Source organism: Austrofundulus limnaeus, unplaced genomic scaffold, assembly GCF_001266775.1.
Source record: "Austrofundulus limnaeus strain Quisiro unplaced genomic scaffold, Austrofundulus_limnaeus-1.0 Scaffold412, whole genome shotgun sequence".
Lineage (NCBI taxonomy): Eukaryota > Metazoa > Chordata > Actinopteri > Cyprinodontiformes > Rivulidae > Austrofundulus > Austrofundulus limnaeus.
Window position 1 is genome coordinate 258,957 of NW_013952814.1, and position 13,018 is coordinate 271,974.

The following is a 13,018-nucleotide window of genomic DNA, read 5'->3' on the forward strand; positions in this document are numbered from 1 at the left end:
GTCGATTAATCGATTAATCGTGGCAGCCCTGAAACCAACCCTTGTTTGTTGCAGGTGAATAAGGTGAAATCCCGTCACCGTGTGCTGCGAGAGCTGCCTGCCCCGGGGCCTGTTCAGTGGATGGGTCTGCTCAGTGAGCGCCTGTATGTGGGGTACCAGTCTGGCTTCATGCGCTACAGGTACTCTACGTTTCTCTCTGCCTTTAAATGCACTACAGCTGTTTTTAATTCTTCACAAGCATATGATTTATTGTTTGTGATGACCTCCGCAGTCTCCATGGCGACATGTCCCCCATCAGTCTCCTCCACCATGAGGACCACACCCTGGCTTTTATCCCACATCAGAATCTGAGTGCCCTGTGTGCCGTGGAGATTTCCAGCAAAGAGCTGCTGTTGTGCTTCAGTGCCATCGGGGTCTACGTGGACTCGCAGGGTCGCAGGTCGCGGCAGCAGGAGCTTATGTGGCCGGCTGTGCCCCACACTGCCTGTGAGTGCAGGAATGATGAAGGCTGTTTTGTAACGTACAAGTGCAGGAATAAAAATGTTTTTTTGTTCAGGCTACAATGCCCCCTACCTGTCAGTGTACAGTGAGAATGCTGTGGATGTGTTTGATGTGAACACCATGGAGTGGATTCAGACCATCCCTCTGAAGAAGGTTTGTGCTTCAACCGGAGTTTCACAAAATTCTTTTGCTCCCCCTGGTGGGAAAAAAAAGTTGTTTTATCCATGTAGTAACCCTTTTCATAGATAAAATAAGCTTCTTATCTATAAAAATATCTTTGAATTGATGTCTGTTCTTTGGCAGGTGCGACCTCTGAATGTTGACGGCTCTCTAAACCTGTTGGGCCTGGAAACTGTGCGCCTTATTTACTTTAGAAACAAGATGGCTGGTGAGTCTTCTACCTTGTCTGGCTCAAGTCTTTATATTAAGTTTGATCATTGTCAAATGGTGGTGTCCATAGGCACACAGTCATGGACAGTGGCAGACTGGGGAGAAAAAGTGGCCTGGGAGTTCCTGACAGACTGGCCCACTTTCAACTGCTGGGTTTAAGTAACTCAGACTTAAACATGATTTTGTTTAACCTCTTACGCCCCAAGGGGTTTTCTTGGAAGTTTCTGCTCAAAATACCATGCCAAAATGTAATTGAGTGTATCTCAGCATTTACAAACTCTACTTAAATAATCTTGGAATCAAAATAAAGCTAACACTTGGGAGATTTCATCAGAAGTGTAAGTATTAAAACAGCTGCTGTGATTTTAGAGATATTGAGGATGGAACATAATTTTTTATTATTATTTTTCAGTCTCATCTGAATCATTTTTTCATTAGACAGTGTATAACCCATTTAAAACCATAATGAACGAGGCTAAAACTATTGGAAACCATAAATCCAATTGTGGACATAAACTGTGCAAAGGTTCATGCTGCTAAAATGAACTGGAGCAAAGTTACAGAGGTTTTACTAAAGAAATAATTTTGCATTTTGTCATTCTGCCCAGGACAGACCATGGTGGTACCATTAATAAATGTTAAATGTTTAATTGCAAAAATATTATTTTCTTACCTGCCTGAAAAGACTTGTTATTGAATGTTTGTTCTTTTAAAAAGTTATCCATACATTTATTTGTCACCATTAGGCATGGGACGGTATGATAACCTTGGGCAAAAATATGACGGTTTCGCGTTATGACGGTATTAYGATTACAGCTCTAAAAATTTTGTTTTGAAATTTGTATGTCAAAACAAAAAATGAAAATAACTGTGATGGAACTAATACTTTAAGATTTAAGCCAGTAAGTCATGACATACTTTAATGACCTAAGTTTTCATGACATGCAGCAGATAGAATGATTGAAGTCGGAACAAGATTTACTAACAATAATCATTCTTAGATATCACTTGTTTGTCTTTGTGTTTTCCCGTGACCCAGCATTTCCTTAGGATGAAATCTTGCTTTATTAAGATGACATAATAGTGTTCGTTAAACAGTATATATGAGGCCTCAACTGCCTCAGCGAAGGAGAAGCAGAAACAGGAGCAGAGGGCAGGGGGACAGTCTGATGTTGTTCTCTGTGTTCCTGTTGTTGCAATAAAACTCAGCTGATCATTCCACGCAGTGCCTTTATTCTTGGACCACATATTTCTGTCTTTGTTAAATAAATATTTCCATTAAAAAATCCTACATCCATTCTGTCCTTGCTTTGAGGAGGATGGCAGCTGGAGCCTGTCTCAGCAGCCTTTGRGTGAAAGCAGGGGACACCTGGACAGGTCTCCAGTCCATCACAGAGACAGAGACAAACAACTATCCACCCTTCGATTCATGCTAGAGTCACACAGAGAGCTCCAGAATGTTTTAAAACTGACAACTCTGAGACCTGAGTTATTTATAATTACTTATAATTAATAACAATTTAGCATGTAAACCATTGTCCATTATTATTGATAATATTTGTGAGAAGTTTTTACCATTAAGATGTAATCAGGCAGTCATGCAGTATATACACATATACATACATTTATTATTATTATTAAGATTCAGTACTTAATATTTGTGCTTTTTGTTTTGTGGGATGGTTCTTGTTCTTACCTGCCTTAGGACAACAGATGAAAACTAACTGTTGTACTAACTCCGACATATTTACATTGATGCGCTTACTACTGACGTGTTGATTAGTATACATTGTCCTAATTTAAATAAATGAAATGAAAAGCAAAAGCTGTCCAAAATCAACCTGGAACCAAAGTGACATTAAAGTTTTTGGTTGTAATGTTTCAGAAGGTGATGAGCTGGTTGTCCCGGAGACATCAGACAACAGCAGGAAGCAGATGCTGCGCAGCATGAACAACAAACGACGCTACTCTTTCAGAGTTCCTGAAGAGGAGCGACTTCAGCAGAGAAGGTATTGGACCTGCGTCTTTTCACTCTCCTTACCTTATAAAACAATTTAAGCGCCTTTATCACTCAGCCACAATTCCTCTGTTTCTGTTGCAATTTTTGATTTGCTACATGTCCCGTAGCTTAAAGGTGAAATGAAGGARAAAGCCCCAAAAATGTGTATTTTGCATACATATAATATTTTATTTAAAATTGTGATTTAAATTCTTCACAACTGTAATGAAAATGTATTTAAAGATATGATTTTCCTCCTGCTAAATGGAGCTACAGAGCAGAGCCCGAAATCATAATTTCAGTTGCTAAGGTAAACTGTTGTTGCTATGTAACGTCAAACTTGTCAAACAATCTGACTTCTTATTATGCGCGCCTATGATAGTGAATCAGATTTCACTATGAAACTAAAGATAAAAACCATGCAGCCGTACAGATCTGAACCAGTCACACAGAGTGGAGAAAAAAAACTAATCGGAGTGTCTCTCCGGTTTCGGTCCGAGCATTAAACGGGCTGAAGACTCTGCGCTGCTGGTTCTAAAATATAATTTATCCGTCTGCCCACCCGCAGCACTGCGTGTCATAGTGAAGCAACTGATGGCTGGAAAAATAGTTGTTTTCACTCAGTGTTGAAGCAGTGTTGTTGAGTGAAGGCTCGGAGGAGGAGAAGCTTATTATTTATTTTTTCCACGTTGACGGGGGAGCCGGAGACGCCGGGGGAGCCGTATCTGATGGGGAAACGCGGCTCGACGTAACACCGGCGAGAATGAGTAAACACCGGCGGYTGTGTGTTCAAGATCAGACCAGCTGATCATCAAAGCCGTTCATGTTTTTAATTTAACTGGGAATGGATCATTTCAGCTAAATATCGTACAGAAAGAAGCACAGCTTGGAGCACTATTTTACCCGGAGCTGTTTCACACGAAGAGAAGCTAGCTTGTTAGCCTGCTAGCCGTCGGCTCTCCTGTAGCCTCGCTTCGAGGTACTCAGTGTAGCTCTCTGAGCAATGAACGAGACAGATCAGATTATGCTCATAATTAATATAAAACTCTTAATAAAAAGCAACTCACCACTTTGTTGCAGACTTTTGGCTCCTGCGGCTGCTAAAAAAGTTCCTGTTATGACCGCAGCAGAGCGTGTCCTCACATGGCTGTGTTGTTTATAATATTGTTGGCATCCTCCTTCAGATCGAGCCTTTTGGTCACAAAATGAAAGGATCTACAGTCATGGCCAAAAGTTTTGAGAATGATTGAAATGTTAATTTTTACAAAGTCTACTGCTTCAGTTTTTATAATGGCAATTTGCATAAACTCCAGAATGTTATAAAGAGTGATCAGCTTAACAGCAAATAATTGCAAAGTCAATATTTGCCTAGAAAATGAACTTCAAGGAGAGAAGTTCCATGGTTGCCAAAAAGGCTCCAGGATGCCCAAGAAAGACCAGCAAGCGCCAGGACCGTCTCTTAAAAGTGTTTCAGTTGTGGAATCGGGCCACCAGCAGTGCAGAGCTTGCTCAGGAATGGCAGCAGGCAGGTGTGAGTGCATCTGCACGCACTGTGAGGCGGAGACTCTTGKAKCAAGGCCTGGTCTCAAGGAGGGCAGCAAAGAGGCCACTTCTCTCCAGGAAAAACATCAGGGACAGACTGATATTCTGCAAAAGGTACAGGGAGTGGACTGCTGAGGACTGGGGTAAAGTCATTTTCTCTGATGAATCCTCTTTCCGATTGTTTGGGACATCTGGAAAACAGCTTGTTCGGAGAAGACGAGGTGAGAGCTACCACCAGTCTTGTCTCATGCCAACTGTAAAGCATCCTGAAACCATTCATGTGTTGGGTTTCTTCTCAGCCAAGGGAGTCGGCTCTCTCACAGTTTTGCCTAAAAACACAGCCATGAGTAAAGAATGGTACCAGAATGTCCTCCGAGAGCAACTTCTCCCAACCGCCCAAGAGCAGTTTGGTGATGAACAATGCCTTTTCCAGCATGATGGAGCACCTTGTCATAAAGCGAAGGTGATAACTAACTGGCTCAGGGAACAAAACAAAGATTTTGGGTCCATGGCCTGGAAACTCCCCAGATCTTAATCCCATTGAAAACTTGTGGTCAATCAAGAGATAGGTGGACAAACACAAACCTAGGAATTCTGACAAAATGCAAGCATTGATTGTGCAAGAATGGACTGCTATCAGTCAGGATTTGGTCCAGAAGTTGATTGAGAGCATGCCAGGGAGAACTGCAGAGGTCCTGAAGAAGAGGGGTCAACACTGCAAATATTGACTTGCTGCATTAACTCATTCTAACTGTTAATAAAAGCTTTTGTTACTCATAATATGATTTCAATTGTATTTCTGTATGTGATGAAAACATCTGACATACACACATGAAAACCAGAGGGCAGCAGATCATGTGAAAATATAATATTTGTGTCATTCTCAAAACTTTTGGACATGACTGTACTCAAACTGTGAAGCACTGAAAAGGCAAAGTCTTGTAACCATGCTTTTTGAGTCTTTAAATGGTCTGARCAGAGCTGGGGGGCTAGGATTCATGGTTTTAAAGTCTTTCCTCCACATCGCATCAACACAAACCTTCTGCCCTCAGGGTCTTTAAAAAAATAAAAATAAAAAGCTGGCAGCTGACCCTGCACCACATGTGAATCCAAAGGCCACACAATATTCCATTTCAAGTCCACAAAATAATGTAAAAGTCTTAAAAACAAAAGCTGTTCTAAATGTAATCCTACGGGGAGCGAGAGTAGATCAACAAATATTACGTCACACAAACTGCGCCCCCTGCTGGAGCTCTGAATGGGATGCAAAAGTATGTTTTTTTCTCACAATTTGTAGAAAATTACGTTTTGGTCAAATTTAAAACAATATTTAGACATTTTATTAATATTCATACTACATATAACATATACTATCAATTATTCAGTTATTTCACCAACTAAAGTAGCCTTCATTTCACCTTTAAGTAAAGGATATGTAAAAATATATCTTGAGTTTTCAGATCTTCTTCACAGTAGAAACATTATTCAAGGTCACAAAAAGCTGGCATTTGAGATCTTTAACAGGTTGTTTAAAATGTTAAAATATTGTTCTGTTGATGCTGAAGCTTTCATGTGTTTGTCTGTTTGTGGTCCCAGAGAGATGCTGCGAGATCCAGAGATGAGGAACAAGCTGATCTCTAACCCCACCAACTTCAACCACGTGGCTCACATGGGACCAGGAGATGGCATCCAGATCCTCAAAGACCTGCCCATGGTATGTATATACTCCAACACACACACACACACACACACACACACTGACCCCTCTCAAAACTAAAGCATGTGTTGGGCCCCAACATTCACTGATAAAGTGTTTGTAGATTTGCAGCCTTGTCTAGATTCTCAAACTAAACCTCACCTGATCTGCTGCGTTGTGTTGATGTGTTTGAGCACGTTCACGTTCACACCCGCCTTACTCCTGTCCCCCCTCTGTTTAAACCAGAATGTTCGTGTTCAGGAGAGTCGTGCAGGATTTAGTGGTTCAGTCAGCATCCCTTCCATCACCAAGAACCGGGCTGAGCCGGGTCGCTCCATGAGTGCCAGCAGCGGGTTGGGCATACGTGAGTGACAGCAGTCTATCAAATCTGGTCTGTCAGTCAGCTGTGTCTCCGCTGTCCCTTCTTGACTCAGTCCGTTCCTCGTTTCTTCTTTCAGGCTCCTCCTCTCAGAACGGCAGCGCTCTGCGCAGAGACCTGTCAGGAGGAAGCTACGGATCCAAACGTCAGACCATGACTTCCCCCTCAGAGAGCTCTCTGTCCTCAGGAGGAGGAATGGACTGTGGTGACGCTCCACTCTCACAGTTTGACAGAGAGGTCAGTAAACACACACAGAGAAACTGAACATACATCTCCATGTGCGGCCCACTCCAAACATCTAATTCATGCACAATTCAAGAAGAGACGACTTAGATATCATTTTGGTATTTACTTTTTTCTTCTCCTTAAAAAGTAGTATTGGRTGAAGTTCATCGTGAAAAAAAGAAAGCCCACTCTGTCAATTCTAGAGTTTTACTTGTCAGGACAACATAATTAAAAGCAGGTTCTAAAACCTTTTCCGTTGCAACCTCAGGTGTACAGAACCCACAACAGATTTCATCATGTTATTTTTAAACAAACTGAAACCAACATTTAAAAGCTGTGTGTGAAAAATGAATTTCACCTCATAATTYAAAAGTCTGTGGCCCTTTAAGTAGCCCTGTAGCAGAAACTCCCAGTAAATGTTTTTCATCAGTCTTTCTCATGGTTGTGGAATAATTTCGGCCTMCTCTTCTTTCCAATATTGCTTAATTTCACTCTCTACGTCGTCTCCAGACTCTGTCACGTCTGTCACATGAGCTCAGTGTGAACCTGCTTTTATCCATGAAGAGCACAGGGCACCAGTGCTGAATCTAACAAGCTTGTTGTTCTCTGGCAAATGCCAGTCGAGCTCCACGAGAGCATGCTGGGCCGTCAGGACCGCCTCATAAAGGCTTCTAATGGTTTGGTCAGAGACCAGTGGATTGTTGGACGTCACTTTTTAGGGCTCTAGCATTACTTCTCCTGTTCTTCTCTGCACCAAGAAGCAGACAGTAGTCCTGCTGATGTGTAAAGAACCTCAGATCTAACTTGTCCAGCTCTTCTAGAGGAACTGTTCTGGGAGACACAGCAAAGGCACAAATTGATCTGGGTTTAGGTATCGCCTCATGCTAACAGTAGTGACACTGACCTTATTCAAATGCAAAACTACTGGAAAAAACAGTTAAAAAAAGATGAGTAGGGGAAAATGTTTGTGGCTCCCAGCTGCAAAATCGTTTGCTGTAAATGTTTTCAAGCACGTACTGTATCTACATTGAAAAATTTTATAATCTTTTAAAGGTGAGATGTTTAAAACCTAAGCACTAAAAGAAGCCAGATTTACTTTTTTTCCTAATCCGTGTGAACTGCATCAGCTTTGGATGAATTTAGTTTAAGTGAAAGTCTTGGTTATTTTCTTCCACTCAGCTATAAAAGTGAGTCAAGAAGCTCCCAGATGTGTGAAAACATCACGTTCTGATGGATCACCATCACCTTGTTCCCTATTTATAAAAATAAATAAATAAGAAACTCTCTTCTCAGTGATCACAACCATTCTGCCACCTGTGTGGGGTTTTCTCACCCTCTCCCACCTCTCCACCTGGTTAGTTTTCCCTGCGACCCCCTCCCCCCACCCAGTGCAGGTTCTCCCATGTTGCCCACTTTGGATCAGTTCTACACAGGAGCTCAAACTAGACTCCAGCAGTAGGAGCTCTGTCCATGACGTTGCTTAAATGTCATCATGCAGATCAGATGACGTGGCTGGAATGCAGCTGTAGAGTTTACAGTTTTGGGCAGCGCCCCCCCACCACTTGCCCCCTAACTGCCTGCAGTTTTCCCTGTGGCTCCCCATCCTCATAAGCCTGGACGCTCTGTTTCATTGCACCCCATCCTAACCCTGCTGCTCCCCGCCTGTCCCCACCCCAGCATGTTGTCTGTGGGCTGGGCGCTGAGTCTGAACTCTCCTCTGCAGTGGCAGGCGGTCTCACCATCGGAGAAGACCCCCGATCTGAAAAGGGCTTTAAGGACCCTCCTTAGTAAAATGAAGGTAATGTGCTCAGCTGCAATGACTGCACCAAACACACAAAGTGAAAGCACTGTGTCGCTGCGCATCACACACACACACACACACACACACACACACACACTACCAGCACCACATCAACTCTGTTCCATCAGCAGATGGCTTGTTGCATCAGCTGTCACCGCTTCTCATCGCTGCCCTCTCAGCCAATCACAGAGCATGTCTGCCTCCATTCTGCTCCCTCGTGTTTCTGACCAGAAGAGTCTACAAGTTACAATCAGCTCGGTGTTTCTGAAACTAAACAACAAAAGAATCCCACTGAAGAGATGAGTGTGAGTCAGACTGGACTGAATCCTGCTTCACGTTAGTCACATACACACACATGAAGAAAACCTTTCTGAACCTGCTGCAAACATGTGATATAAAAAGCCCAGGTTTTATTGATGTACAAACAATTAGATCATAATAAATCATTACATTTTATTAGTGGCACACAATAAAGAAGCTCAGTCAACAATCTGTTGCAAGGAAAAATGTAAACAATAAAAAAAAGTTGCTATATGCTGGTTGCATAAATATACACAGACCTAACTAATAATTAGTGTGAATTACGTTGTATTCAGCCACACCTTGATCTAATACTTGTTCACTGCTTGTTGGTGAAATGCTCCAAGTCTGTCAGGCTGTGAAAGTATTTCTTCTGCTCAGCCGAGTTCAAGAAACCCCCAAAGACACGTTATAATACAGAGCTGTATTATAGACACTGAAGCAACTGTCTGTGCTGTCCTTTCTGTCTTCTTTGTTCCTAACCAGGGTCGGGGTGGGGGCTGGAGCCTGTCCCAGTCTTTGTCTGAAGGCAGGGGACACCTTGACATGTCTTCTGTCCCTCAGGGACACAGACAAAGAGACAAACAACCATCCATGCTCTCAGATACACCTAGAGTCACACTGAAGAGCTCCAACAAAAGATTGAAACTGAGAACTCTGGGTCATCTGTTGCTGCACACAGTTCTGATCACTTATTATTAATAATGATCATTTATTGTAGTAAATTATTATTGATTTTCATAGGAGTCCTTACATTACTATGTTACCAGGTAGTCAAATATTCACATATATGTAAATTTCTTACTATTAGAATTGAAGGTGAGTTGTATCAAATAAGTAGCCATACTTATTTGATACAACTTGTACAGATTGTCCGTAAGTTATAAGGATTTTACATCATTTTGCAGGTATACGGACGTATAGAGCAATCTCACAGATTTTTTTAAAACCTCATTTTCAAATTTATCTAACATGTCAGAGCCTKTAGGATGATTTAAAAAACAATAAATAACATCAAACAGCCATCTTTTAACCTGTTCTGCCGCTAGAAATAAGTTATGAACTTTTTTCCGCTCTCCTCTCCTCCTGCTGCTCAGTCCCCTGTGAGCAAACGGTGTGAATCAGGGCCCCAATGACACCAACACAAAGAGGGACAAAAACAGGGGGACGTTGAACCCCCGCTTGCATTCACTACATGAACGTAACGGGTCAGGTGATGGGGCACATGACCCTCTATGAACAACGGAGCTAATCAAGCCTATTGTTAGGTGATGGCCCTCTTTTGCATGTGACTAACCTGTTTGTCCATGTGGAGGCAGTGCTTATAAAGCTGCGTTTCACCTGAAACTCTCAGACTGAAGAAGTCTCTTGGATGAGAGACGAAACGTTTCATTAAAGAAGAACCCGTCCAGAGGACCTACTTATTTTTTCTTTTTGATTTTTTCTACCTGGTTTACTGAGATGCATCAGGACAAATCAGTTATTAGTTTAGGGTGTGATCACTTATGCAACCAGTTTATTGGATCTTTTCATTTTTAAAATCTTATTTATATATTTATTTTATATTTTTTCCTATATCTGATTGTTTGAAATGGTGAGAAATGTTTTATCATGTTTGTTTGTTTGTTTGTTTGGACATCAGAAGAAGCTGACAACACACCAGGGCCCCGTTTCATACAGCAGCTTAACAAACCCTGGTTTAACACAGATACTCTGAGTCAACTTACCCCACTCTGTCATACTCGGGGTTTTTGGTTTCAGAACAGCTGATATGAACTGGGTAACTTAATTCTGAGTCAAGTTATCCTTGATTTAAGTTGGAGCAGGAAGCCCTCATCAATGGAAGTCAGATAACTTGATTCATCATGGCAACAGGAGAAAATAAGAAGACCGGAAGTCCATTTCTCTGCGCTGGAACTAGAAATATTAATGATTGCATGTTGAGAATATCAACGTTAGTGTTTAAAAAAATAAAACAAAATAAACCACAATACTGTTGCTGCTGCAGAGAAAAGGAGTTGTGCTGCAGATAATTGCTGATTGAGTCAATGTGTGATTTCACAGAAATCTAAACTTTTATTCTTCACAATTATTCAAGTGGATAAGAGTGTGTGTGTGTGTGTGTGTGTGTGTGTGCATGCATGCGTGCATTAAGTATGTGTGTAGGTGAACCCAGCTTGTACCAAACAGACATGGCAGCAAATAAAGATTAAATATAAAACAGTGAAACCAGGTAAGGTCAGGTATAAGCTCTTATGTTCAAACTTTAACAAATAAATTACATAATTCAACTAATTTCAACACATGAAATTAATGTTTCCCCCTCCAAAAATAAATAAAATAAAAGATACAATGTGTGCTACCTAGGGCTGCCACAAACAATTATTTTTATAATCGACTAATCACCAATTATTTTTTTCTATTAGTCGACTAATCAGATCATACTGAATATAAAACATACAGCTTATCACGTCAGAATGCAGCTGCTATTATATAACCATGGTTAGATTTTAGCTATATGCTAACTAAAACTAACTGCAGTGGAAGGTAAGTTCTGCTCTGCAGATATTACACAGGTTTCTCTTTCATTTTCTTAAAATGATCCCACACTTTGAGCTCTGTTGTCAGGTAGCCATGATACCAGAGCCTGTCTGTATAATGTCTTGTGACGTCCACGGCCTACCCCAGTTACCACTACTGTGCATGTGTGTCAAGGACAGAAAGGCAGAYGTGGCAGTGGAAGGTGTCAATGCAGTTTGGAGAGAAAAATAAAGAAAAAAAGACAAAGAAAAATGACCAATCGACTATTAAATTAGTTATCGGCTATTTTAATAGTCGATTACCCCATTTTTTCTCTGCCAATATTTAATACAGTACACTTAGTGCTTATAGGTGATTAAGTCTGACCTCCATTTAATAGACTGCAGTAAACTCAGTTTTGTGTTTCATCTGAGGATGATGATGATGAAGAAAGTTTGTCTGCTACAGACGGGGAGCAGACCCAGGTGCATGAGGTGTTCCATAACCATGTAGGTTTAAAGTTTATTTGACTTCTCATTGTCAATCGAGCCTGGTCAAAACCAACCCCTTGTCCTTTGCTTCATACAAGCAGTGACGGGAAACTAGAATTGAACGGAACTGAGTAGGAAGGCAAGGACAAGGCTATGAATCAGAACGACTTAATGTTTCACAAAAAGAGCTGTGATGGACGATCAGCTGAAAAGGCTCCATTTACCTCTGGAGTTCAACTTTTTTCTGTTACATAAAAATTATATATAATTTTTTTATATAATTTTTCAGAAGTTTATTCGTTTTAAAACAACAAAATACATTATATATACACACAATACAAAAAATAAGAATATATACCTCTGTAACAATTTAAACCTTTGATCATAACGTCATAAGAGTGAGAAATGTAACTTAAATATTAACATTTTTCTGTCCCTAAATCTTCCTGTGAAACAGCTACAAGCTGTACTTGAAGGAAAAGATTGAAACCTGAGAAATTAAAAACATCTATAAACTCTCAGATTTTCATCCAGAAATTACAAGACGTCTAATCGTGGTCTTATCACTCTCTCCCGACATAAATTTCTGTGGATTATTACGCTGCAACATCTACATGCTCCTTTAGAAAAGGACACGCCCCCTGCCTGACACTTCCCTCATGATCAAAAGGTAGAAGGTCAGACTAACTCAGGATATGTTCAGTAATCCTGCTGCAGAGCAGGGTTGGCTCACAGAGGAAGCTGTGGGGGTGAGTTAACTCAGGATAACTGCTATCTGGTTTTCTGAAACMGTAAAACCCAGGATCTGCTCATAGTTACCCCAGAACTTACCCAGGATTTCCACTTATCCTGCTGTATGAAACAGGGCTCTGGGTGTGAAGTACTGTGGTGTTTTAGTTCTGACCGGATCAGAACAAGATGACTGTTGCACCCCACACACACACACACACACACACACACACACACACACACACTCATCAGGCTGCAGCAGTGTGTGCTGGGTTCAGTTGCATGTTTGTTTTTTCTCAGTTGAGCCTTTCTGGTCAACTGAGCCGTCGATCTGCTGCTGAGGTGGAATGAGGTGTAAAAGGTGGAGGAAGGTGGTGTCAGCGTCCTCCATCTCGCTCAGCAGATCAACGAGTTTAATTTTCAGAGTGACCCCCACCCTCCACCC

General features: G+C 41.3%; 1 protein-coding gene across 1 annotated transcript in view; it reads left to right on the top strand.

The window, feature by feature from the left end:
* The window catches only part of LOC106528905 (serine/threonine-protein kinase MRCK alpha), a gene marked incomplete at its 5' end in the record, with an annotated part of 12,987 nt that extends 3,973 nt beyond the window's left edge, over positions 1-9,014 (top strand). The window contains 9 exon segments of the mRNA XM_014024188.1: positions 55-179; positions 272-486; positions 557-654; positions 805-889; positions 2,777-2,900; positions 6,029-6,146; positions 6,375-6,492; positions 6,587-6,744; positions 8,456-9,014. Coding sequence (XP_013879642.1) covers positions 55-179; positions 272-486; positions 557-654; positions 805-889; positions 2,777-2,900; positions 6,029-6,146; positions 6,375-6,492; positions 6,587-6,744; positions 8,456-8,836 — 1,422 coding nt within the window.
* Between the last annotated feature and the right edge of the window lie 4,004 nt (positions 9,015-13,018).